Genomic DNA, 27,774 nt, shown 5'->3' with positions numbered 1-27,774 from the left:
TTTGCTTTCCAACACTAGCACAAGAAGTGCTATTTGATATTTCTACATGTGTATTAGTCGTGGATGATGGATGACCTCACATGCAAAGCAATTCATTCCATTACTCTCTTACATTACACATTTTAATTGTATCGCACCAGGGGATACATTAGATAAGATGATGAGATCTCAGCATGATAATGGTGTCTTTTAATTTGGATTGTTTTTTCCTCCCCCCCATAGTTTATCATTCAAGAGACTGTTGCAATTAAGCTAAAGTTATTATTGCAACATGATTATACTTTTACGGTAAGTGGAGGATGGTTGTTGGACTCGCATGTCACGGCATTTAAATTCCAATGTAATCTCACTAGACAATAGTGTTCAATGTCTATTATAAAATGCATCGCAACACGGAAGAAAAATGAGGAACTATAACGTATGTCTTGCCTCTCTCAGGTCGAGGGATATGCGGTGCAGTGTGAATTTTCTCAGGACGGAACAATTCTAGCGTCCGGCAGCTCCACCGGCTCAGCCCACTTCTACGACTTTCACAACGCTCGGCCGCTTCGCTCCCTGCGAGCGCACAGCCAGCCGTGCCTGTGCGTGTGCCAACATCCCGTCCTGCCAGCCACCGCCGCCACTTGCGACTGGGCCGGCGAGATCAAGGTCTGGCACTGAGGATGAAGTCAAAAATGGAACTTTAATGTTAGGTAGGTGAAGACAATAAGCCAAACTGGATTTCTGGGGCACACAAACACAACATGGGCAAGTCATTATCTTGAAAAGCAAAATTCTCTTGGTCTCTTGATGCGTCTTTGTTCTCGGCAACTCTGATGTGACATTTCCCGCAACGTCTCAAGCGGAGCGTGACCAAAGTAAAATGAATCGCTCACATCTGTCAGCGCTTTGTCCGAAAAGCTCACCCGTCAACAAAAGCTCAATGACGTGCAAAAGCTTGTGATCCTTATTTTTGAATCGAAGCGTCCTTAAAATACACAATAGGCCCGCCTGACATTATGGAATCGGATTATCAATCGACATTGTTGGTAATTAGCTATTTGACTTTTGTTTCCACTGCATATACATGATTTGTTCATATAAAATGAATAAAGCAGCTGGATTCCCAACACTCATCTTTATTAAATAAATACAGCAAAAATAGATAATCATGCATCAGACAGACATGTTCACATTCTGTTTTTAGCGGGACCATTAAGGAGGTAGGACTGCACAGACCCACTTGAATTTCTTGCTTGGGCCGATCAACACATTCCATAAATATCATAACCACTGAATAGAAAATAGTTGAATTGTTGTGTAAAGATGCATTTTCCATCAGTCTCTTTCTGTACATCACCTCAACAAAAATAACATAATTTAATTTGTACAGTGGTTATATTCATTTTCCAAAATTCAGTTACAATACACACGGAATAAACATAAGATTGGAAATTTGTCAAAAATGTTGAAAAAATATAGTGAATAAGTGCCATTTCTGTTGACAACAGTTGAAGCCAATGTTTGCAAAAAAAATAAGAGGTAGAAACATAATATTCAAATTCAGTTCTTTTTGATGATCTCCTCGATTTCACTAAAATCATTCCTTCTCCAATTTTGCTTTAGTAGCTTGCAAAAGGGGAAAAAAAAAAGAACATGAAGGGCTGTCTAAATAAATAGTGGCAGCCCATTTCCGTGTCTGTGATGATCCTGGATGTCATTTTAATGGAATTCACTCAAATTAAAATAATGACTTCCAAACTCCACATAAGAAGAAACCGTATTAAAATAATGTCTTGTCATCTCATTATTAAGCAAATGCCAAAACGTATAATGCTTAATTGGACAGTCTTGATTGGCACACTCGGTCGCATCAACGCTTGAGTCCTATTTTTCTTATTTTATACAATTTCGCTCGTTTCACATCTCATCAGTAAATCCACTTGAATGTGAATCCATTGAATTCTTCCCCAAAAACTCCCAAATGATATAAAACAAACCGAAAGTGATGTGGAAGATATTCCAATCTTGTTCCTATTCATACAAGAGGCTCACTCCCTTTCCCAAGACACCGCCTTTGTTACAAGATAAGACATTCCTTTATTTGTCCCATATACAGTATGTACACTCGTTAGATTCTGCAAAGTTGTGCCCCACTAAACGGAATTAAGGCAACTTAGCCAGTGTCCTGCTACGTGGATAATGATTGTGCAATACAACATCACTTTTATAATTCCCAAAAAATAATAGTACAAAATCCAGCTGAGTTTTGTTCAAACTCTTGCAGCTTGCATCGGAACCATTGCATTGTTTTGATTTGAGTCCAGTCACTTCGAATTCATTTGACTAACTTTCTGTGGTTTGCTATACAAGCTCACTGTTGTTGATACAATAAAATTGGAAAATGGTTATGAATAATAGTATCCCATTACACATGCTTTACATTTACTTACTATTTATACTTTTTTCGAAGAAGAGTTAAGTTTCTTGCTGGTTTTCCTAACAGTATTCAGTATCAAAGTTTTAGCACAAAGCACAGTACGTCCATGGTCTGTCTTGCTGAAAATGGTTTCATTCCAGTGACTCCAAAGATCAACAGAATGAATCGTCACTGAATTGCTACACAATTTTTCGCTAGCTAAAAGCTACACTTTAATATGACATACGATAGAAAAGGATGTCGCAGACTCAATGAAACATGCCTTGGCTAGGATACATGAAACACTGAACACCCTCGTCACACCAAGTATGCTGCGGAGAACTTTTGAGACAGTACAGTACAGAAGGCTAGTAATCATCATCGTCATGCATAAAACAAGCTCCTTCCTCGGTGCTTCAGTTGAGCAGCGTGCCGTAGAGCTGAGCCTTGGTCAGACTGTCCTTCCTCGTCAGCCCAGTGCTGCCAAATTTTTGGTATCTCGAAGAGGTTTTCTTAGGGAGCGCCGGGCCGACAGCGCTCAGTGCGGAGCTGGAGCTCGGGCGTTGCCGAATACTCGGCCTGGGGCTCGGGTAATGCTGAAGACTTGAGGCTTCCAAGGGACTTTGGTGTAAGGACTCGGCCGAGCTTGCCGCACTCAGATTGACAAAGTCCTTCTTGACACGCTCCTTCTCCTTTGAACTTCCTGAGAGCAACGAGCTTTCTGGATTGCCGTCCTTGGCCCTGTACGCGGTGGAGTTCTTTTTCTGTTTACGAAGCTCCGCCGGTGGATGTTTGGGGCTGCGACTGGGGGAAGGGGAACCCAAGGCGAAACACTGATCCAGCATGTGGCTGTGGAAGACGTCATCTCCCTCTTGGAAGCTGCTGTAGTGAGATCCCTTGGCCTTGCTCGACGGGCCCATGGCGTAGTGGCACTCTGAGAAACTGTACGGCGAGCTTCGTCCTGTGACGTTCCGATAGGAAGACGAGAACGTGTTGATATCTTCCACACTCAACTGCTTCCAGCGGCCGCTTAGCTCGTCTTCTTGGACGTGGATATCGGCCTTGCTTTCCAGGGTGGTACCTTGTACCTGACCCAACCCGGTTGTAGATCCCATACTGTGAGACGAGGCCAGGCGAGGGGTGCTGGAATGGTACGGTTCGCTGAAGCAAGAGCCGGTCCTCGTGTATGCCGGCGAGGTGCCCTTCTGCGGACTTCTCGAAGTCGCAATGTGCTGGATACTGTTGGACTTGGGGAAATCGGAGCCGTCTTTATCGTAGGAAGACATGCCTTTGCGTTCGTACTCCCCGCTACCGCCATCCCGCCAGTCCATGTACAGACCTTGGTGGGAAGTGGATAAAGTGCTGCTACCAGTGCGTACACCTAAGCCACCTTTGTCATCTGAGGCGAGGCTGAAACTCGAGTAGGAACTAGAGGCAGGGAGGCTTCCGGCGCTGAAATCCTCATGGCGGTGAAAGGACGACGGCGGCTCATGATGGGCGAAGCTACCGGAGTGGTAGGCTTCCTCATCGGGGTTGCTGTCTGTGGAGTTTTGGGCATGGAGCTGGAGCATAGTGGTCCCGTGGAGGTCGATGCTCTGCCGGCGGTCCGTTTCCTGCCAACGTTCGGGACAATACAGGGCCGTATCGCTGCAGTACAGGTCGGAGGACTTGTACGCAACTCGGCGGTTGACGTGATCGTTACTCCCCGGTTCCGCCAGGGAGTCTCCATCCTGTGGGTGTGGACTCGGGGAGCGAGTAACGGGGCAACTGTTTCCCGGTTCTGGTTTTTCCAGTAACTTGGCTATGATGGTTGTGGGCACAGCGTCAGAGTAGTTGGAATGGCACATTGTCATGGTGGCTTCGCTACCCTGATTATGTTTCTTTATGTGAGAACTAACGCGTTCCTGGAAGTCCAGTGGCAGCTGAAACACGGAGAGACAAAAAAACAAGATTAAAGCAGATGATTCTAACACTCTTTGGAGAATACAAAGTGAAATATTTTGTCATTATTTGTAGAGGTGAGCGTAAATGGTTCTCTTAAGGATACGTCAGCCTTTCGGAGTTTCATTTTCTTGTTCTGTTTTAGAAAGTAATTCATTCTCGCACAGTCCAGGCCTTCTCGGGGGACTCGCGCTATTTTGCCCTCTCCGAAATGAACTTGTCAGGAAACAGCTGAACACAACATCCATTTATTTATTTGTTCCACTGTTTCCCAACACAATTCTACCTCCTTCTTCCAAACAAGGCTCCAGATTCCCATTAATAATTGCAGATATTTTTTTTTCTTTTTCTCTGTCTTGCTATGTCTCACTGTCAATTACCTGTGTGGCTATTAAATTTAGTCAGTTAGATGTTCCAGTCATACCAACTCATCTTCTTATTCTTTCATCTTCTAGCGGCTTCTCAGGAAAAAAAAAAAGCCCTCTTTTCCACTTTTACTCAGTGTCCCTTTTCCCTCACTCTACCATCAAACACATATCAGTTCCACAGGGAACATCTTAGATTCAGATTAAACCAGCGCTCTGGGCCTTTAGATGGAAATAGACAGAGAGAGAGAGAGAGAGAGAAAAAGATAGATTCTTTGTTTGGAAATAGAAGCTCGCCTCGGCATAAAATAACCTGCATCTTATAAATGTGGCCTATTTTTAGCTACTGCCAGTTTCCAGGAGGAATACAGATGAAAAGTAGGTGAGGACACTTGAAGAGAGCTAGCTCAGCGTTAGTCGTTATCTGAGGCAAATCTTAATTAAGCCACTCTGGAGTTCATAGCCATAACGCCACCTTTGATGGTGTTGTGAAATCATTTACATATTTCATTCATCTGGATATAGAAAATGGATGGATAGATAATGGCTCACAAACACCTTTAAAACGATTGTGTCATTAAATTGACGTTCATTGCGACGTTTGGTGGTTCCAACACAACGATTAAATGGAGTCCAAGAGCTCACCTCAGACATCTTGTGAGCTCTGTAATGAGATTTCGAGCACTGCAGCAGCTGGGCCGCCAGGTTGCAGTCTTTCCTGTACAGGTCCTGAAAATCAGACACAAAGCTCCATCGTTCATGCGCTACCAGACACAGCGAGAAGGGATTTGGAGTTCATATTGCCACAGGGGCTAACCTCCAACACTTTAAATTACCGCTTTCTAATCGCCATTTAATTATTTTCTAATTAGGGGGAGACCTGGGTGGGAAGAAGGGCTAATTATAGGTGCAGTGATGCGGTGTGATAGTAAGTAGTAGACCTCATAAAGGGCTTCCTGGGCAATGTAATAGAATTTGTACATACATATTTTATATAGCAGAACATTGGAACTGACTGGAGAGCATCTTAATCATATTTTCTGTTCTCCGGCCATAAATTGGACAGCTGTCGTTGTTTAGTACATAATATAACCGAATGAAATGGCCGTCCATCCGTCTTCGTTCGGCTTTATGAGGGTGAGCTGGAGCCGCTCCCCGCTGACTGAAGTTTGGTACACCATGTAGCGGTCGCGTTTTATTTGTGTGGGTGGTTCGTATTTTCTGTAAAAACGGTAAAATCAGTTCACTTAGAAAAGGTCACGGTCTTGCCACTCCATACTGTATCCCGAGCGTGCCGCAGCGCTGAGATTTTTTATTTATTTATTTTGCCAAGGGGATCAAAGCGTTCGCTTTGACAGCTTTTGACTCCCCCGCTAGTTTGCTGCGACTTTCTTTCCAATCATTTTAGTATTCCATCTTTTGCTATTGCCGGGGGAACGTTAAGGCGCCCCTGTGGATTGTGGAGACGTTTCAAATAGTTTGTTGGCGGTGTCTTAGTTTCAGTCGCTTCATAGTTAGCTCACACTATTGAATATCCCTGAGGCTGTACAATTTTCTCAAAAGGAAAAGAAAAAAAAAATTCATCTTGAGCCACCGTTATCCATAATGGCACCACAAGCCTTTGGAATATCTCATGAGACAAGTAAGCATAGATTTGTTGTTGTGCTTTTTGCCAGCAGTAATGTACTGACGGCCAGAAAAACCACAAATGGATGCGATGGAAATGCAACATTGCCGTTGCGTAGCGACAAATTCGTGATGCCAGAATCTTTCGTAGCTGCTCGGTACAATACGGTCACATTTGACAATTAAATGATTACATTTTATTTTTTATTATCAAGAAAAAAAAAACACCATTCCATATTATATTATTAAAGATGGCCTTAAAAAAAATGATACGATGATTGATTGTACTATCCTGTTTTCCCCCTTTGGGTGTAATGTGTGACAGCAGATAGCGGCAAGACCAGCTCATTAGCAGCGACGGCTGTCTCACACCAAACGCAGAGGGTTCAAAAAAATGAACCTTGACTCCAATCAGCCCTGCAGGAAATGGAGAAGGATTGTCCAAATCCTCTTCTGCCACTCAAAAGGCCTTACGACTGCCAGAGAGCAAAAAGAGAATATCTAACCTGGCCTCCAGTCCTCGCAGAGATCTTCATTTCAAAAGTAAGTCAGACACATTGCCACGTGCGTCCCCTGGAGTTCATCTCCAGGATGCCCATTGTTAAGAGAATATTCACCCTAAAACAATTCCTCCATCTGTTGTAGCTTCTTAGAACAGAAATATCCAAGATCTTGTGGCAATATGAGACTTGACTTTTATGATGAGTCGCCGCTTTGAGCCAACGTCCATGTTGGCACTAACAAGGCTGGATTGTGGACCAGGAATGGAAGTTAAAGCACTTGTGTGAGTATCCCAAGTTACTGTTTCATTGATGTGTCTTAAGTCAAATATAAACTTCAAGCTAAATTAAAAGCTTTGTTTTGCAAAAATGACAGATTTTTACATATTCAGTGTATCGTTTATTATTATTATTATTATTTTTTGGCCAAGTTTTCTCCAGTATCCATTATCTAAACTTTACCTGAGTCAGCTAGTCCAGAAATGTGCGTTCATTGTAATCTACTCTTCAAGCCAGTTTTAAAGTATTCTCTTTTGGAAATACATTTGTATGCAGACAAGGCACTTATTGTTACATTAAATGCAGGCGAGGATACTCACGTTGTCCTCCTTGAGTTTATTGATGGTGAGTTTGGCCTCCATGAGATGGTTGTTGAGGACGATAATCTCACGGCTGAGGGCTCTCTTCTCCTCTTCGTGGTGCTGAGACTGAGGAAATAAATAAATAAATAGATAACGTGTTAAAAAGGAGTTTTATGATTAAGACGAAGCAGGATGTCTTTGCATTGAAGATGCAAGATGAGAGAAGGCCCAGAAGAGAAATGAGGACATCCTATGAGCGTCCTATGTGAAGCATCTGCCAGCAGCAGGTCTTAATTAAAAGAAGATTACACTCATGTATCTATTACACGGATGCAGAAAGAGGACGGAAAAGGATACAAATGAGACGCTTCCATTTTTGTCCTGATGGAATGAAGACAGAGGAGCCTAATGATGCTGTTTGCTTGTTCCGAGTAGCCGAGCGTTTTTTGTTGCGGCGCTTATTCATATTCACCGCATGGTCCTCGTTGACTCCAAAGTTTTCTATCGATTTATTTTCCAACTTTTGTTTAGGAAGGCCTTGGTTTGAAATCCCAATGGATTATTATTATTATTATTTTTTTAAATAAGACATGTTCTTTCGCCCAATAAGCATACCAAATAGAGAACATTTAAATGAAAATTAAAAAATCCATTCTAAAATCTGCGATATAATAATCAATGCGTTAGAATTGTTATCTATATTATAATTGATAACCCCTTCACTGCCAAAGACTTGAAGGGTTGCCAGTAAATGAGTTGTTAAAAAAAAAAAGTCATAAAATCTTTGGTTCGCATAAATGAATCATTATAAATCATTTTTAAACATTCATGTTGATAAAAAAATTAAATACGTATTTGAAAAGAAAAGACAAAAAAAATTTGAAAGAATGGAAACCAGCAACCACTGAATGGAATATTAACAAGTGAGATTACCCCCAACTACTTGTTTGTCTCTCTCTCACAAGTACAGGACTGCACAGTCAATCTAGTTCGTGGCAATTAATGTCAGTTGAAGCAATAGAGCGCCATTGATATTCAAAAGCAATCCCGTCACCGTGTCGTTCATCAGCTCCAAACAAGCAGACACTCTCCCGAGCTCATTACGGGAGAATTCACTTGTGTTGGTTGACCATGTTTCAGCTCAAATGTGTTGTTGTGCCGCCTTCTCATTTGATGGAGTATTATTGCAGTCGCCGTGTGTCCCCCCCGAATGGAGACGCGTGTCGTGCCTTAGCTCATTATGTACAACAGTGTGATGATGGCATAATGGCTGGTGTGTAATAATGCGTTGTAGTTTCGCAATAACTTTGAATTTGCAATTATACGATACAAATCACTAATCAGTATTTCCCATTTGCTGTTATAATATTTCATATATAGTGTCCCTCTTACTTGAGATAGTTTACCCTCGAGAAATCTCAAAATGTCGCAGAAAGTAAATTTCCTAATATAATGTTCTCTTCTCAATTTGCTCACAATTGTTTAGTTCAATATAAAACTCTAGTGGAAGCGTATTTAAATCTTTCTGTCTATCATAGATCAATGAAGATACAGTACATTATTTGTCGTCAATAATTAATAACTTTCTCACCAATTAAGTGAGATTGGGTCATTTTCAGCAGAAAATAGCAAAAGTGATGCCTACTAAAAATGTATAATTGCCTCTAGATGCCACAGGATGGTGGTAAAATGTGTTTTTTATAATGAATATTTTATTTTTACACTATAATACAGTAATGAATACTGCCTGGCCTTGTCGCAGTAATTCATTCAAAGATACTGCATACACTCTACAAGAGCAACATACTTCAAAAAAACTAAAATAATCAACACCATCCCCTGTTGCACTTTGTCGAAAAGATGTGTATTTGTATTAATTAGTTGTCACAAAGCCCGCAGAAGAGTCACAGCTGCTTGCCTCCTGTCACAGCATCACTTTGTCACCAATCATTCGGGAGCTAAATCTCCCCCCCCCCAAAAAAAACTTGATATGCAAATACTTTATTCATATTTGGGGGAGATTGGCCTGGGGGGTGCTTTGTTTCCCAAACACACAGGGGCTTCAGAGACTCACTGCTGACAGCCCAAATATGCAAATGTTCTCTCGGCACAAAGATAACTACCCAACCTGCCAGCGCACATCCCCACAAGCCTCTTGCGCACACACACACACACACATACGCACACACACACACAAACAAAACACAACACGCAGCTTGTTTTGGCCTCGTGGAAGAAGTGTTCAAAAGTGAAGTGGATTTAAAAAGTCTGTCACCTCCAGTGCTTTCACTTCTTCCACCTTAGATTCCGGCTTTTCACCGGACCACAAATGAAGTCCAAATCTCATGAGATGCAATTGTCGGAGACTTCACGGAGGAGTGCAAAATACACAAAAACAAAAAAAAAAAAGCTGTGATGTTCTTTTCCTCATTAAAAAGGATTTTCAGATCAAATACCACCTCTCTGTGCATATTGTGAGCTTGGGAAACAAAAACAAAAAGTTTACTTTTGTATTGCGGTCTTTAGAATTCTGAGATTCTCAACCACTGTGCTGTGGGGAATTTTTTTTTAAGTGGTCTAAAAAATATGATTTATTGTATTTCTTTGTGGTACTGGGTGGAATTATTATTTTTTTGGGGTACTTTGTATTGAATGTTTGAGAACCACTAATTGGGAATGAGAACAAGGTCTTAATTTGAGTAGTGAGAGATTCGCATCTTGTGTTAGCATTAAGCTAACCAAGACAACGCTAAGTGTTTATGTCAATACACATGTAATTCTCTTAAAGTGGTATTGACATGGTGTTTCTCGTGTTGCGCAACAGTGTCGAGGCCTGTTGTCTGTACATCTGCCGTCATTGCCATCAAACAGTGGGCATTTTTTCCGACTCCTAATTACGCAGGGAAAGCGGCAGCATCACACTGTTGTGATTCATGAAAGGATTTTTCTACATTATTTACTTCTGATTCTCACTGTTTGTGTTTTGAGCATTCATGGCTTCCAGGATTCTTGATAATATAAATGCAGATGTCAGCTTCATTTAAACAAACCCTGCTGTGAACTGTGTTTGTCGATCTCCGAGCGTTCCGCTTTGGAAGCTTTGATGTCGTTGATTAAGAAATGTGTCTCGGCGCTTTACATCGGGTGATGCGATCGCCCGAGAAAGTGCAGCGTGCGACGCAGTTTTGTGAAAGACATGCTAAACGTGATAGATTAACTGCATCAAGCAAGTGTGCCAAGCAGCTGTCCATAAAGCTGATGAAGATCTTGAGAAAAGAAAAAAAAATGCCCATGTCAGCTCCTGCCAAGGTTTCTCACTTTTAAGCCCCAAAAGCCTTCCTCGTGGGTCATTGTGTTTCCAAAAAAAATCGACCTCTCAGCCAGGCACAAGCAATTTACTTCAGCCACTTCCTTTGGCCTCAAATTATAAAATGAGAAAAGTAACAAACAAGCTCTCCACCCACTCCTCTCCTTTTTTAATAAAAAAAAGATGTACAGTGGTTTAGCCACCTGTTCGGCAATTAAAAAGTTAGTTGAAAAAGAAAATTGGCTTCCGCAGTGAATAAAGATTTTATTGTGGTGGAGGGCTGACACAAGAACAATTACCATTATTTCCTATGAGGAAACCTGACTATCATTCAAAAATTAAAAACCAAAAAGGATCATCCTGTTCTGTTCATTTTGGCAGTTTGTAATACCTTAAATCCCAAAGTTAGTTGAACTGTGTGTACCCTCTAAATGCTATTCAAATGAATTCAAATACTGTCTAAAAACATTTGGATTAGAAATCCCCACTGAACCAATTGCACAGCCAGCCGGCGCCAAAATATCCATCGAATATTAACATCGGCTTGCTTTCACTTGGTTAAAAATAGTCTTTCACTACTCCGCAATGATAAAGTGCATGGCAACAGCTAAAGGTTTCCATTTGTCTTCAGCACGGAACGTGCGCAACAAATCAAACCCCCCCTCCATTTTGTTTTTTTGGCATCTCCATGCCAGATTGTGTGTTGTGTTTTGCAGCGGCTGCACGTTATTTGAATACGCTCCATTGCGGGACAATGTTGGGCGACTCCCCAATGAGGTGAACAATAATCTTATTAGGAAGAGTGAGACTTTGATTTCCTGCCAGTGGCCGAGTGAGCGCCAGTTAGTTAGACGACCCTGCCAAAGACTCTTAGGAGGATTACAGGGAGCAAACAATTATTCGCAGCACCATGGACAGCGCCTTTTCACAACCCATGTGGTGCTGTGCTTTTTTGAGGAGAGGGGGGTGGCCTAAATTGGCGGTCCAGTTTTATAATTGCATTATATACATAATTCACATTCTTGTGTTTGAAGAAAGGCTTTTAAATAATGCAATGGTTACTTCTCAGCCATAACGTTGGCGTTGTTTAATTTAGGCGTGATCATTTGTCATCACACTCAACTTTAGATACAACTGAAAACACAAACACAATGAAAACGCTCTCATAGGAACTGCTGTTGGCCACAGCTCACACCCAGTCGCTCACATATTTTATATATTTTATGTGTTTAAATACTTTTACTGTATGTTGTTAAAAATTCAACACCTAAAATGTCAGTCGCTGGCGCATTCATCGATTCATAGAGTCTCTTAATGTACATGTTGAGCTGGAAGTCCGGGCTCTGCATTGTTTATATTATATTTCAGCCGGGCAAACATTTTACGGGTAATTTACTCTCATAATTCAGCTTTATCTCAATCTGAATCCTTGCAGTGTTATCTCAAGCGCCGTGAGGACTTCTCGGTCGACCTTGTCCGCTCTCTCGCTCCTCTCTTAATTGTACCTCTGATTTCATCTTGCCTTTTGTGGAGGACATCTTTTGCAAAGAAACACACCCCGCCTCTCGTGATGCTTTTGCGTGGCGTGACATCAAACCAAATGGTGATGCCGCAAAGCCAAGGGGGAAAAAAAATGAATGCTGTTTCAGACAGGTGCTGTGAAAAGATGACAGTATTCACCTGACTGGAATGTAATCATGTATGTGTGTGCAACGGAGTAGATGAATAAGCCCTGATGGGAGCAGGTTATTATTCTTGCCTCGACAAGAAGGATTGCTTGAGAATAGCTCATGCCGCCATGGAGTCTGCACACGTTCTATTTGCAATGCTCTTCTGATTTTGGAATTAATATTGCTGCCTTGGTCGTAAAGAAATCGCCCACGCATTTGTGGTTTTATTCATTCACAAATTCACTCGTCATGTTTTTGCTGATTTTTATGTAATACTGTAAGATACCACAAGATGGGGCCAAAGCTGTGGAACTCTCCTAACTTCCAGTAATAACCCAGGCTGAAAAAAAAATATAAAAAAACAACAACGTGCATCATCGATTACAAAATTTTTCAGATTGGCAGAAATACATAATTTCATTTTTTGCCCTCCAACACATTTTTCTGACTCAAATGAAGTACTCTTCAAAGATGTGTTGCTCCGACAACCTGGAAAATCCATTTGATCCATGTTGCTTCTTTGAACAAACGAGCTTTTAACACGATGGACTTTATCGAATTCAGACATGAAAGTGAGGACAAATCCAATGACCCGCGTTAGCCCGCTTAGCTTGTCAGGGCTCAATATAGTACCTGCGACCGGCTAATCATTTCCCACAGTCACATTTTCCATTACGCTGTGTGTGGCGGGACCCCCATGGATCAAACTCACGATGAGATTCCGATCCACTTGAATCGAGATACTCGACGGACGAACCTAGCTTGTCGGGGCCCTGTCTCATTATTTTCACTGATAGCTTCTTAAGCTTCTTCAAACTCCTAATGTGATTGGCTGACTGAGCGTAGCAACAGTTAGCCGTAATAGTTTTCAAACAGATTTATGAGACTTGGTGTATGCATGAGAAAGACTTCAAGAATACGAGTATAAACAACGTCAGTGTCTTACCGTCCTGTGCATCTTGTCCTCCAAATCCTGATTGATCCTCTGCAGAGCCGCATAGCTGCTCTGGATTCTAAAACAAACAAAACAAAACAATTGCACCGTCTATGAATGCAACGCACAACATATGACGCGATGCTAACAGTTGCTGTACACGACTCAACCATCTGCACCTACGTTTGATTTTACAAAGGCAGAACTTCAATTGCGGCTCCTGAATGGATGAGATTTGTGGCGTATGTTGCATTATTGACTCATATTGAGATGTAAAAAGTGAATTGATGGTTTGCTCGAGTACGAACCGAGGAGGAATATGTGTAAATATTTAATGATCACACATCAGTAAGATTGTGCAGAGCTCTGTTTTCTTTTATTATTCTCTTCAAAAAAATGGGCCTACGTTTGACTCTTTTTATGTCTCTGCTCCATTGCACGGCCGCTGCGGATTTTTCTGGTATTAATTAAAATCTATAATGACTGAAATAACTTCTGGTTTGCTGTCACATTTAATTTTACCACAGAGGCTGAAACAGCCCATTTCTTTGCTCATTTTTTTGGGGGGGAAGCGAATGTTTGAATATCATTATCGTTTTTATGTTTTAATGCTTTAATATGTGAAACAAGGGCAGAAATCAGCCAATTAGTATTATGTGCTGATCATTTACTCGATGCTTAATCTCTAGTAAGCACAGTCTTAGAAGAAGAAGGCCCCAATTTGTCCTTGTGATTTTGACCTTATCTTTTTTTTTTTCTCTCTTTAGGTAGCATGATGTTGTTTATGAATCCATGAATCAGCCGTCGACAAAGATGATGGAATAACGACCAGAGAGAGCTTTGAGAGAGTAAAAGAGGTGAGTAAATGAACACAAAGTAGCGGTGGGCGAGCAGGCGGTGACGAGGTGTCATGGTTGAATTGATGGAGATCAAACAAGTGCGGCGAGAGTGGCCATTACCACACTGTGTTCTCATTTGCGGCGAGTATTAAGAGGCTTGCGACTGTTAGGCTCTTAGTGCTCCTTGTTGCCGGAAGATTAAATCGTATAATATTATTTCCAACTCCCCCGATGATACCATCGTGTAGCTAAATTTAACATACAGCCGAGGGGGGAGCTCTTATCATGACTTCCTCTACTTAAGACTTCAATTAAATGAAATGTACCAAGTACTCTCAAATGAAGCACCTTAATGCACAAGAATATCTTGAAAGAATGCTGATAAACATCCATTAAATGTTCTTTATAGGGGACAGGGAAATGTAGAAAAAAAATTGTTAGCATGTGAATGACATTTTCCCATTAGCATTAAGCTAGTAGCCTGTTCTCAAGGCATCATCATTTTAAAAACCAAACATTAATTATTTTGATTGCTCTTATATTTGCTTTGGACTCTTTTCTCCAATACTTTGCACAGTTGTTCATTATTTGTGTCGATTATTAAATCAAGGCCAGTTTAGCCAAAAACTAAAGCCAAGACCTAAGCTTTCTAGAAAAAACGCAAACTACAGTAGGCCTTCAGTCCTTGCACGCACCTGCGTAGCTTCTCTGTAAACTTCTCCAGCTCCTCCTGGGCCCGCCGCAGTTCCGTCTCCAGGTACTGACGGGTGGAGTCGAACTCGCTTTCCACCATCTCTAGCTTGTGCGTGGTGTATGACAGGCGCTTTCGGAGGTCCTCTTTGTGGTCGTGGAAAGAGCTGAGGGGGGCAAAGCGTTAGCTGGGGAGAAGTCAGGTAGTTGTTCATTGAGAAGAGGCGGTGGAGTCAGCATGTGTGTTTGCTTGTGGATGCACTGTAATTCAGTCTGGAGGCGAGAGCAGCCAGAGAGGTAGCATGCAGGAGATGGATGGATGAGGAATACTAATCGGGAGGCATTCACAGGAAGCGAGCAGTGCTGAGAAACAAGCTCCCAGAGGTGCAATGCCGATTTCCTGTGCAACAACTCTCCTGTTGAATTTCTTCTGGAATCGGTCTTTCTCTACTTTATGCAATCTCCTAATTAATGGGTGACAAAATATTTGCCCCAAAATTGAGATTTTCAACCTACCACATGGGTTGTGACACGAGCGCAGTACCGTAAAGCACTCCACCATCTGCGAGTGGCGTCTGTTTAATTTGCTTTAATTAAGTCAGCAGGAGCGGCCGTTGACGTTTCCGCGCTTTGGCGGTTGATCCACGACGGGAGGCGAGGCTGACAAACGGCTATGAAAAGATGCCACATTAGCTTTAAATGGCTTTTTAATGGCGGAGAACCCCCCCCCCCCATCACGATGAATTCATTCCCATCAGTCCCAGTGAATGAAATGGATCCTCCTTCGCTTTAATGAGGAACATGCTTGACTCGCCTTACCTTCTCTTTTGATGTTTGCAACCATTTCTCTGGCTTTTGAGGGCTGTTTTGCCAATGTATATCTTTTTCATAGCTTTTGCGTCTGCCTCGGCTCACGTGCGTGACATAAGTTGCCGCCGCCGCTGCTGCTGTTGTTGCTGATGCTGCTGCTGCCGAGATTGAACTCTAACCATAAAGCAAATCTCTTTAAGTTTTGCCCGGGGAGGCAGACTGGAGTTGGCTATCTGCGGTAGACCCTGGCGAGAGAGCAGAGGGGAGGGGGGGAACAAATAAAAACAGCTTTTGAGGCAACGCACACTTGACGGAACATTTTGTTTTGTTGAGCAAAGGTTTGTGTGCATTCGGAAAAAGCCGCAATCTTACAACTGAGCACGGCGGCGGGAAGTTTAATACTTCATTGATAATATTCATGCTAGAAGACAAAACATTCAAATACCTCATATAAAATATCTCCAATGTATACTGTAGAATCTGAATAGCGCCAAATACTTTTCAGTTGATGCTTAACTCATATTCCATCCATTATATGTCAAAACTTGTTGACAAGCAATTGAACAGAAGCTAAACTAAACCCCGCAAATGAATTACAAGAGAGAAAATACTTTTTTTTTTTTCCTTTTCTTCAAGCTACAGTTTCATGTAAAGAGGCACGCAGCCTGCAGACATATTGAGCTATCGACTAGCTGAGCGCAGAGGTCATTCCTCAATACATCAGTGCGATGATGAATGCGTGTGCGTGCATTTGTTATCCTGCCTTGTGCAAGCTCGATCACCCAATCTTAAAAAAAAAAAAAAAAAAAAAAAAAAAAAAGGAAATGGCCTTCAGGTAAACCTTTGCCATTGTACGTGTCGCTCTACACCGCTGCGAATGATTGGATATGGTCCTTTCTGTTCCGAGTGTGACATATAGATCATAGCCGAGAAATCAGTTCCAAATACCTCAGCTAAAATGTCACTGTGAAATATTGTTGGCCAAGGGACTCAAGTGACTAAAGTAAAGATAGATATTTTTAGATTTTTTTCATCCAAAAATATATTTTAAAAAAAATTCCCAAAAATATTTTTAGATGGGCGCAGGTAGAAAGGGGCGTTGGCGCCGTTGTGGGAGAGACCACAGCTCACTTGTTTGCCATCCCTTTTAACATGGGTCAACATGGCGGAAGGACTAAGTAAAGTCAGGTTCATTCATTTGATGCAATTTTTTAAATAATCGTAGGTGTGGTAATCCCAAATTATATGCGGTGTAAAATTATCTGCTTTCCCAAAACTTCCCAATAAAAACGGTCCGCTAGAGATTTCAGCAAGTCTCCAACATCTTCTCTTGAGCCGCAAAGTAAGCATAAAAGCATAAATGCAAACCGGCGTCAGCCTGCAGCACTACTTTTATCTCCTCCCGCAGCGTGTCAGCGTTGCGCTTCGACGCCAAACCAAAGTTGCACATTTTTCCGGCCTGTCGCTTTTCCTTAATGGCTGGGCGAATTATTACTTTTAATCTTCCTCCGACACCGGCTGGGGAAACAATGACGGTTTCTGGAAGCGCTGCTAGCGCGCTCGCTATATGGTTTTTCTTATCTTTGAGGCAGCGGCGGCACCACGACACAAATAGTTGCTGAATTGCACAAGAGGCATGCTCGCGCACACTAAACACGCGCGCGCACACAACTCCCCGCGGTGCGTATCATCTCCCAGGGGGATAAACGACAGCTTGCTACCTCAGGTGCAGTTCGGCGAGGTAAACACGCCGAGAAACAAGTCTTAAATCCTCTCCAAAGTCCTGATAGGATGCTTCGGCGCAGTATGTAAATCAGTCTCGCGCTTCTGTCCTCAATTATTGAGCGCATTAAAACGACAAGTATGCATGCAAACACTTCCAAGCGGGACAATCGGCACATGGCGCGAGCTGCTTGTTTTTCTTGTGCGCTGTACTCGTGTAATCTGCTTCTGAGCTTGTCGTGACTTCCGCGGCGAGTAAACAGTAATTGAGAACCTGCCACCAGAGGTGGCAAGAGACAACACGACTGTACTCAAGAGTAAAGAAACATGTATTTCTTGTGAATTATATGCAAATGAGCGTTGACTAAATTAGCTAATGATGACGTCTCCGATTAAACGTCCGGCTGTGTTGTGTTGGCGGCAAACGTACTTTTTGGATTGACGACCAAAAAGTTCAAACTTAGATTAATTGGCCCATAACCCATTTTCCCACGTGTGTTTGAGAGATTTTGTTTTTAATTTAGTTACTTCCCATCATCGCCTGCTGGCGGACTAACTGAAAAAGAATAAAGCAGAATGCAATTTTGAAGCCAATAAAGGCCACCGGCATCTATCTTTGATGTACAACGCTGAGCCTTTGCACCGGCCGCAGGTTGATTTACTTCTAATGAGCCGTGGGAGAAGCGCAAGATGCTCTCCTCCGCCGTGACCAAATAACCATTTAAACATTAATGGGGCTGCCAAGTCCAAAATCGGCCATTATGTCAATAGATGGCGTGGCCAGTGGTGCCGTGTCCACTGCGAGCCGTAAATCCTGAAATTGTAGCATTTGGCGCTTCCTGCAACCCAAAATGTTTTCGCGTCTTTATTTTAGTCGAAAAATCTAACAGCACAAAATGTAGAAAAAGTATCATGTGGTGCCTTGAGATGCGAGTTTTGCGACCGTGCTTATAACGCAAGTAACTGCTTTCTTAAATAGTCTATTCCCTTCCAAATGAATACAAATATTATTGAAAAATCAAAGTTATAAGAAGTAGTAAACGCAAACATGTCCGTGAGATTTTGCGTGATTGCTACCAATCACATTGACTGTGGCACGAAAAGCTTGTTGACTCAGCATATCAAAAAAAACTCTAATAAGTCGACTTTGGAAATTCTGACTCTGACGCCAGTTTGATTTAGCAGCCACATTTTTTTGTGGGCACGATGATCAAGAGTGGACCCACAAAAAAAGTCTCAAAAAGGCTTGCTTGAAAAGTCTCAAGAAGTCAGCCATTTTGGTTCATTACAGCAATTTTCCAGAGGTCCTTTAAAAGTCCAAGAGATTTAGCGAATTTCTATAAGCAAAGCTAAATTGCGTTAATTTGGATCGTGCAATTTCAAGAGATTACTTTTGCATTCCCCAAACACCCCGTCATCTTGCAAGCGAGTTGTTTGTACACCAAAATGGACCTTTGCCTTCTCTACTTCCCAGTCCAAACTTGTATATTTGCTCTGATGCAACACTGCAGCAACACAAAAGTCCCCGGTGACTTCACCGCAATCATCGTGGCCACAATAAGGCTCGGCTCGCAAGATTTAGCCGCTTGAGAAACGATGGACAGAATTCACAGCCCAAAGCCGACGGCTTTCATTTCAATCTGCATGTCAACCGAAGCATAACCTTCAACAGGCTACTTTTGAAACATGCATGATGCTCATTATCAAAGAATCTCTTTGGGAGGCCCGACACGCTACACTTGATTTAACTTAGAAGTTGCGTCCGTGTTTAGCGGGGCCTCGGCAGCTAATATGTTTTGAATTCACTTTAGGCCGCGTCACCGCTCTGCAGTTTACCGACAAAAAAAGCTCGTGGGATTAAATTAACCGATAATGAAGAGCCTCCCCTGCCGACTCATAAAACTCCCCCCCCCCCCCACTCATGCATATATCCTCTAGCCCTTAAACAGCACGTCGGAAAAGAGCGGCGTACTCTTGATTTGGGCGGATGGGAAAACGAGAGGGCGCGTAATGAGCTTAGGAGGAAGGCGGCGAACGCTCGCTCAATTTGGAGTATTTGATACGAGCATATCGGGAGGTGCTGTGGGGGAAACTTCCCGTGCGTTTTTTTTAATCATTTGGGGTTCACCGATAAATGGCTAATGCAAGATTTCATTGAGTTTGTTAGTCAAACAAATTACACAACAAAAATAATGCTAATTTTTATGGTTTCAGTCATAAGTGGCTACCTGCAACTTTTTACCCAAACATAAAAATCGTGCGGTTCTGCTAGCCGATTGATTTCTGTTCGCCAAGTCGAAGCGACAGTCACAACTTATGTTGCATCTATCGGGTCCATCCAATCGAAAGTGTTACAGTCGTTACGACGGCCATCCCGCTGTGTTCTCCTTCAGGCCGTCTGTGTCTTTCTTCCTTTCTTTGTTATCATCACACCACATACTGACAATCTGGAAGTCGGCCGTGTGTCACAGCATAGGACGCCGCCGCAAGGGGGAATGGTGGCAAATTGTGTCCATGACGGTTGGAACACAACGCAATGGCCCTCCGGGCTGCGGCAGACTCTCCGCTATTGTGAACCGCGTGCGTCCCGCTGGGTCTTGACGGACACGTTTGAGCGGGTTTCGGCAGACAGGCGTATCGCTGTCGTCCCCCCAAGGGTACAATAAGGGTGCGCCGCCACAAGGAGCACTTTCAGAAGATGAGAACGCAAAGGCGGCGTTTTGACTCCGCTACAATCGAATGGTTTCGCTGTGAACCTTTTCTAATCTTCAGTGTGTCTCGGACGTAATTGGACAGTGGAGGTAAACGGCCGCGGGCTCGCACAGCATCTGCTCGTAGAGCAAGGCGACAGATGAGCCAACTGTGCTGTGATGTCTCTTGATGGCGCCATTTTAATTGAATCGGCTTTTCTGACCCTTTGTTTAGTTGCTTGGTAACTCGGTGAAACGGGTGGAAACACATTGAGTATGGAACTTTACAGATCCTCGGCGCCACGGGCTTTTTTCGCTATCTACGGTTTCTGGTCATTTGATCTGGAATATGGTTGGTGATCCCATCCTTGGTTAGATGTGAATCAATATAAAATTCAACGAGTGAGTCGTTAGCTGGTTTTGGAACACATTTCAGTTAGAGCAAGCTGTACAAAATTCTGGTCATGTCTTTGAAAACTTCTTAGAGCGGCAAAAACACCGCAGACAGCAATTTCAGCAACATGTACAAAATGTTCCAAACACCAACGGCGTCCATTTGCGACCTGCTTGACACCGTTTTTTTTTAACTCGAGAGCAGATGATTGTGTTTACACTCGATCTAACAAACTCAGAGCTCCCGCGCGGAACCAAAGCTGCCAATTGTAAACAAACCACAAAAAAGTCCACTATATGCGGCAGGTCCGTAGGGTGACTCACTTTTTCCACGCTGTTTTGTTAAAAAGCAATTTAGAAGTCACCCCACATGTTGTGGCGCATTATGTGTTTGGCGGGAAGCCTTGTTACTGTGTGAATATGAACACAGATGGCGATGTCTCACTTGGCTGGGTTCTGCGTGAAAGGCACAAGCCGATAGATCCCTTCTCTGTCACCCCCCCCCGAGCGTCCAATTTTACAAAATCTCTGCGGGACAGAGGACATGGTCAAAACTCTTGGAAAACTTCTTAACGTAACTTTTCTCCCGTGTGGTTTGTGTCACTTTTACTGCACAACCCAACCTGGACTTTGGCGTGTTTTGCCAACATGAGATGATCTCAATATATTTGGCGTCGATCCAGTTTGGGCCTCCAAGGGAGCCACAAAACGAGCGCCGGTGATAAGCTTTGCTTTATTATCCATGACAAGAATCATTTGAGGCAAGCGGGGAGGGAGGAGAGCCTCGCAGCGTGTTGTTGTTGTTGTTGCCGCCGATGCTGCCAGACGTTTGCTTGGCCAGCCTTCAATACAATCGAGTGTTCAGCCAACAGATTAGTCCGGCATCTCCTCAAAGGTCTTACATCCAAAAAACAGAACGACTCATGAGCCTCCATGCGGTGATATTATGTTCATTTCATACACCTTGTTGAAAAGACATTAGTACATCATTAAAACGATCTAAACAATGGAACGTCCAAAATTAAGTCATCACATGAGTCAACTCATGAGCAAATTCTCAAATGAAGTTATTATAATTTTTAAAATTATTTTTTGTAGTTTTTTTCAGAAGCTTCATTATTTAGGCGTAGGCTTGGTCTGAATTTTTTTTTGCGGAATATGAACAGCATCTGCACGTTGGTAAATGAGGGCCAGTAGATCGTGCCAAAGAAATAGATTCCTTTGGTTGTTTTTCCTCTGACGTGGTGGTTTCTGGTCCATCGCATTAGAAGCGCAAGATGGGGCCAGAGTCAGCAATTATTTTTTTTTTTTTTAAGAACATTGATGGTATCGTGTCACATAATGATTGTTGACCTCTGTTGTAGTTAATATGCGATCCAAGTTTTCTGCACATTATGCAAGCAAAGTATGAAGTTTGCTTGCTTTTGTCGAACCCTCACATCTCCACAACGGATCTTTCTCTCTCACCAGCTGGAGGTTAAAGCAATTAACTTGAACATGTCATGATGATGCTATCACACACACTTGCAGGCAGCGCGCTCAGGAATACTTAATGATCACCCCCGTGAAAAAATTCCAATCGGTCACAAATACAAGTGAATAGACAACCAAGCAACACATGGTCACAACCGTTGCACCCACCAGTGAGAAAAAAAAAAAGAATTAGCCGTCTCCCGTCTTACCGTCTAAACGCCTTCCGCCTCATTTTGGCCGCATGTGGGTCCCTCCAGAATCACATGCATTTCCTCTCATTGTGACTGAATCTTCACTGGACATGCACACGGAGTGAAAGTGAGGACTGAATGGGAAGTGGAGGGAGGAGGTATACGTCAAGAAGGGGAGGGCTGATGATGGAGAGTAGAAGAAGTGGGGGCGAGGAGAAGAAGAAGAGGAGCTAGAGGTGCTCGGTGACACGACCAGGAGGAGAGGCGGAGTGAAAGTGTCTAACCTCGTGTCACGTTGTGTCTCTCCATCACAATCCTGGCGGGAAGAGAAGAAAAAGAGGGAAGGGGCAGGGGCGGGTGATTACATTTATTTTTCAGGCAGATTTATGTGCGGGAGCTCCTCTCGCGTGGCATTTAACGAGCTCTCATGTCCCGTCAAACAAACACATCCGTTATCCCTCACCTTACCGTGTCACCGGTGAAGACGCCGGCGGCGGCGCCGCGCTAAATGACAGATGAGCAGCATAGGGAAGGAAAGAAAAATGCTGCACGCTGCAGAATGGGAGAAGAAACCGAGGGTGGGAGGACGACTCGCATCAAACGGCTTTTAATAATACATAGTGGAAATGCATCATGGGGATATGTTCCCGACCCACCCGGAATTTTCTAAATATTTATGCTTCATTTACTTAATGGTGAAGACCTACTCGAAAAGCAGTTGACTCAAAGACAAGACAATTAAAGAAAATCAGTTAAGTCAAAAATAGCCAGAATTGGGTAAAAAATGGACAGACCCAACTTTTGGGTTTATTAAATATTGGGAGATATTTCTAAGTTCCTATGTACTCCACAGCAATCCAAAATTTGATGAGTTCTATGCTTTTGCATGAATGGACGCGAACCCACTGAACTTTATAGCATCGTTTGTTTAGCTTTTAGTGCAGAACCGTATCTCATCAATGTGTCAAAGCCGACATATGCTGCCAGGATCCAAAATAAATGCACAGCGTTTACTAGCACATCCGCCATCAAACCTTCTCAGCTTTTACGATCATCATCATAAGAAGGCCAGGAAGATCTCTTTATTTTTATGTGCGTCATATCTCGTACTTATCGTCGGTATTTAAATTTAGAGTTGACAATATTGGGTGGGGTGGCGAGCGCGAGTGAGGTGCCACAAGGTATCGTACGGACGTCACAAAAAAAACGGATGAGTCATACAGCTCCTGAATGAGGCGACGCTCGCTAATCCGTTCTTTCCGTCAGTGTGTGTGTCTGTGTGTGTGTCTGTGTGTGTCGGGTGGATGGAGAGAGACCATCAGCGTGTGTGTGTGTGTGTGTGTCGGGTGGATGGAGAGAGACCATCAGCATGAAGGGAACGCATCATTAATTTTTGCAAAAATATTCCAAATGCTTTTATTTGCTTGTGCTTTGGGTCACTTTGTAAAATACAAAACCCATTCAGTGTTGCAGAAAAGCAAAAAAAGAGGGAACGATGGAAGCCATGACACAATCATGACATTTCTGTGAAATCAATCTTATTTCTTTGCCGGTGAATACAACACGCCTGAGGTGAATTTGCAGCAGAAGGTTGAAAATATTTTCAATATTGCATGCCACTTGTCCTTGCGTTCATCTCTGCGTTGGTGGAAAAGCTCTGAGGCTAGCAAAAGAAAAATGTTAATGCATTTAAATGGGAATTAAAATGAGACCTTTACCGTGGCCCCTTTCACAAACAACCCGCCATGTGAATGTCAATCGATTGGGCTGGAGATTCAGTGAAAACAAAAAAATGTTTTGACCAGAAGCAATATTTGACCACTCCGCTAAGATTGCAAGCTACACGTTTCTTTTGCGTAGCTATTCTTTATGATGTGATTGTGACAATACCCAACTGCTTTCCAAACCGGACAAAGGTTACTCACCGTGATGTTAACTGCTCTGGGCAGCGAAATTGACCTGTAGGACATTCTGGGAAAACCCTCCGGCCACTTGAAGATGGGACACGGGTTACTCCTTCCACCCGAGGCCCACCTTGGCTCGTAACTGACTTTCTTATCCTTTTCCTTCCCTTCCGTTTCTTTTGTTTTCTCATCTGCCAAGGCTCCATTTCTCTCCCAAAGACTTCTGTCGTCTCTCTCGCTGGCTCTCTCCGGCGCCTTTTTCAGGTGCGTCTCATTTCTCTCTTTGATCAGAGTACCATTAGCCATGAGTTCATCAAGTTGCCTCACTCTGTCAATGTCCGTCTCCAGATAAAGCCTCCCGGTGGAGGCCTGCGACTGTAACTTGGTACAAAGCTCCATGCCGGGCTCTCGGTATGAGGGATTTTCCGTTTTTATTTTCCGCAACATGTCCGCCGGTTCTAAGACCTTGCAGCTGGGTAATGTCTTGCTCCACTGGTGAATGGAGCTTGTGATGTCCTTTGAGTCGTTTTCGTTAATGGTCTGGAGGTTGGAGCTGGTTGGGCTGCACCACGGGCTCGTAGGCGCGCTCGGGTTCGTTGGAGGCGAATGAAACGAGACCGCCGGGGTTTGAGATGACGGTGCCGTCGGAGGCGATGGGTAGCGGTGTCGCAAGGTGGATTGTTGCGAAGAGCTGCTGTTGGATTTCAGCACCCTGCCTGTCACCTCGTTGAGGAACTGCGAGAACTTGAGCTTGTCCTCTTTCTTCTTTTCTTCTTGAGGTGTTGAGACTGTCAAGGCCTCCTTGTTTGGACAAGCAGAGTTGGCGCCTTGGGCCCCTGCGTCTATCATCTGCACTGTGTTGGTCTTCTCCAAATCAACGTTAACTTCCATTTTCGGGACGGGATGTGTAAAGATTAGATTTTGGTAAATGATTTCAGGCTCCACCACGGCACTAGCGGACACCTGCTCTGTGTTGCCATCCGATTGCTCTGTGCTACCGTGCTTCGAAGATGACCGAAGCAGGCAGGTAGCTCCTGAGCTCCAACTGTTGGTGTCCCAACTTCCATCATCGTCACTGGAGCTCCCGATACCGCTTTGTAGACTCGGGCTGGTACTCCGCTCACTTGGGCCCGGGCTGGAATTGTCGAGGCTGCTGAGCGATCGCCTCCGCAACCGCGAGAGAGATCCCTTCAGTCTTGGTACGGAGAAGTTTGGAAGGGATCCTTGGAGGCTTGGTAGTGATCCTTGCAGGGAGGTGACAGAACCACACATGTGTCTTTTGTGGTCTTTTGGTTTGGTAGCATTGTGGAGACTTGAGAAAGAAGCTCTAATTAGTGGAGATGACTGACGACGCAGCGGAGGGTCCTCTTCGTGGTCGCTATACGGGCCCGAAAAAACTGGGCAAGACGCGGTGGAAGAACAAGAGCCACGATCATGTCGACTCGACGCCATTCTGGATCTCGGTCGTCTTTCCAAAGTAGCCATGTTCTTCTTTTTTGCCCTTCTTCTTGCCGGCTTGGGTGACAATTTTTTTATCGACTCAAGTCTGACACCATCGTCTGATATGGACACGCACAAGTGAACCATGTCAGGCTCGGTCGCGCAGCGTTCCGGCAGCTTTTGGTTCGCTCTCAACTGCCTGTCCCGATTGTCCAATGCCAGGCTCTTGCAGCGTGACACACTTTCACTTGTTCTGCGGATTACCCAATGAGAACACAAAGTGGTTTGAGTCTGATTGGTAATTTCACGTCAACAAACCTACTTTCATTTGCTGTCAATCGTTTTTCTCCTTTACGATCAACGGCTAGCATCCCACGGGCTACCGCCGCGGGCGTTATCCAATATGAAATGTGTATCGATATGGCTGGCACTGGAAATTCAGGTCAGTGATATTGAGCGGCGCTACCATGTGACTTTTGGGTTTGGGAGCACCAGGCCAAGCTTATCAATCGATAGCTGAAGCGCAGTTTGGTAGCAGTTTTGAAAAAAAAAAAAAATCTATTTCTGATCTTTAGTGGCGTCTGTTAGTCTCCACGTTTTGTTCCTGCTTCCACCCTCCACTTGTCAAAACATTTAAAGCTGTGTGAAATAGATATAATAATAGTTTAATCAGATGCTGAAACACAAGCATCCTCCAGCTTTTGGGATAACACTGATTTTGCTAATAAGATCTCTGCCGACTCATCGCATCCTGCGAGCACGTTCCGATTCCCCAAAGCCGATGCGGACGCAACGGAAAGATCAGATGCTTCGTTTCATCCCCGCCAGCAGTACTGATAAACTCTTCAGAGAAATCTACTTTGGCATCTCCCATGCACAGAACACGGCTTGTTATGTTTGCTGTACATTTCAAAGCTTTTTGTGAGCAAACGCAGCAAGCACAATATGACATTATTGATTATTTGTCGTGTGTTGCAGTAGCGTTAAAATACAAACCGCAGCAAGAAAATCTAATCAATCCAACACGTGACACAAGTCTAGTGTCACTCTGTGACACCAGAACTACTTTATAATGTATCTTTCCCTTGTTTACTGCTAAGGGAAAGACAATTCAATTTACATACATTAACGCTTGCATATCCTCTTCGTTTATGACTCCCCACTGCTCCCTTCTCCATGGTGTCAACGTTGAATGTTGTCATAGAAACAATGACTGTAAGTCGGATCCATCTGTTGACTTGTGTTAGAGATAGTACACATGCTTATTGTGTGTCTTCCCAAGCCCAAAGCATTATTATTATTATTATTATTATTTTATTTTTTCATTTTAATAATTATAATAATACCCCCGTGGGGATAAAGCAGTACAAAAAATAGATGGATAATAATAATAATTTTCAACATCAAATTTGACACAGCTTTTTCATCACAGAGGGAAAAAAAAACATGAAACATACTATGCACGTCCCACATTCACACTAAGTCATGCAAGCAACGACGTTCTCGTCTTCATTGTTTGCATGTGCAACAGCGCCACCCAGTGGTCGTTTTGTGCTAGACAAAAAGCAAATCCAGTGCAGTCTTGGCCAACCTGACCAATGTGAGTCGGATCGGGTAACTCCTAGACTCCCATGACATTCCCGGTCATGGTCATCTTATCATTGACTGAAGCTGCTCTCTGTCAATGAGGTTGGTCTCTTCGGGAGGATGGAGGGTTACCCTGCAGAACTAAAAATAAAATCTGTCAAATGAGGGCCCTCTCCCATCCAAGATCTAAACAGTGGATCAGGCAAACGAGGTTGCACCACAGTCACGCAATGACCTTCAATCCCAATCCTCCGACTTCTCTAGCCCTTGAATCTGATTGGAGGGTTGCTAAGATTGCGGCTACGTGGAGGTGCATCTTCACGTTAATCAAAGTCACACGCGGGCCTCTCTAAAGACCACCCCTTGTAATTACCCGGCGACCATCATGCTTGACTTGAGGGATTTCCGAGAGGGACACTTCTTGCTAATGATTCATGCCATTAATCACATTTGATCCTGAAGGAAGACAATAACAATGGCCCGATATTCTTTGTCTCACAGTTTGCCTCATCTACATACATACTAGTGCACATGCGCGCGCGCGTGTGTGTGCATGTGCGTGTGTAAATGTCACAGCCGAGGCTAAAAATATGCACAATTTCCACACTTGCACACAAGTGTTAATTAAAAAAAAAGGCTGCTTCAAAAGAGACTCCTCGTTTCTCATATTAATCAGCTTCCATTGAGATCTGCTCTGTCAGAGGTTTACATAT

The 27,774-nt window shown here is 43.4% G+C and overlaps 2 protein-coding genes across 11 annotated transcripts in view; one reads left to right on the top strand and one right to left on the bottom strand.

Moving 5' to 3' along the window:
- Nucleotides 1–27,774, top strand: part of wdr25 (WD repeat domain 25) — a 51,168-nt gene that overhangs the window by 8,148 nt on the left and 15,246 nt on the right. For 4 of the 8 annotated variants that reach the window (XR_005096227.1, XR_005096226.1, XR_005096225.1 and 1 more), the window contains 4 exons: nt 439–692; nt 6,659–6,873; nt 6,976–7,114; nt 14,090–14,179. Coding sequence is in view for 1 of the 8 variants with exons in the window: in XM_037241045.1 (XP_037096940.1) it covers nt 439–660 (222 nt within the window). In the remaining 7 variants the exon portion in view is untranslated. Of the gene's footprint in view, nt 1–438; nt 1,621–6,655; nt 6,874–6,975; nt 7,115–14,089; nt 14,180–27,774 lie in introns of those variants that run through there. The other 4 variants (XR_005096229.1, XR_005096228.1, XM_037241047.1 and 1 more) reach the window with 4 other exon arrangements.
- LOC119116020 (brain-enriched guanylate kinase-associated protein) lies at nt 1,103–24,489 on the bottom strand. Of its 3 annotated transcripts, none has more exons than XM_037241041.1 (7): nt 24,056–24,489; nt 22,415–22,446; nt 14,857–15,018; nt 13,335–13,401; nt 7,430–7,537; nt 5,350–5,433; nt 1,103–4,320 (listed from the first exon to the last, which is right to left on the bottom strand). In XM_037241041.1, the coding sequence occupies exons 1-7, from the start codon at nt 24,479–24,481 to the stop codon at nt 2,815–2,817; spliced, it is 2,385 nt and encodes a 794-aa protein (XP_037096936.1). In that variant the 5' UTR covers nt 24,482–24,489; the 3' UTR covers nt 1,103–2,814. The 3 variants fall into 3 exon arrangements, with proteins under 3 accessions (XP_037096936.1, XP_037096937.1, XP_037096938.1); XM_037241042.1 differs by lacking the exons at nt 22,415–22,446; nt 24,056–24,489 and adding exons at nt 15,671–15,906; nt 22,149–22,321; XM_037241043.1 differs by lacking the exons at nt 22,415–22,446; nt 24,056–24,489 and adding an exon at nt 22,149–22,323.

This window comes from Syngnathus acus, chromosome 22 (assembly GCF_901709675.1).
Source record: "Syngnathus acus chromosome 22, fSynAcu1.2, whole genome shotgun sequence".
Lineage (NCBI taxonomy): Eukaryota > Metazoa > Chordata > Actinopteri > Syngnathiformes > Syngnathidae > Syngnathus > Syngnathus acus.
Note: the sequence above shows the minus strand (reverse complement) of the source record. Positions and strands in the feature narration are given on the sequence as shown.

Bases quoted from the DNA above. Each gene is read 5' to 3' on its own strand.
- LOC119116020 (XM_037241041.1), bottom strand. From the start codon at position 24,481: ATGTTGCGGAAAATAAAAACGGAAAATCCCTCATACCGAGAGCCCGGC. The intron at 22,447-24,055 runs GTGAGTAACCTT...TCTTCCCGCCAG, and splicing joins CCAGAGCAGTTAACATCACG to GATTGTGATGGAGAGACACA. The intron at 4,321-5,349 runs GTGAGCTCTTGG...TCCGTGTTTCAG, and splicing joins GAGCTCACAAGATGTCTGAG to CTGCCACTGGACTTCCAGGA.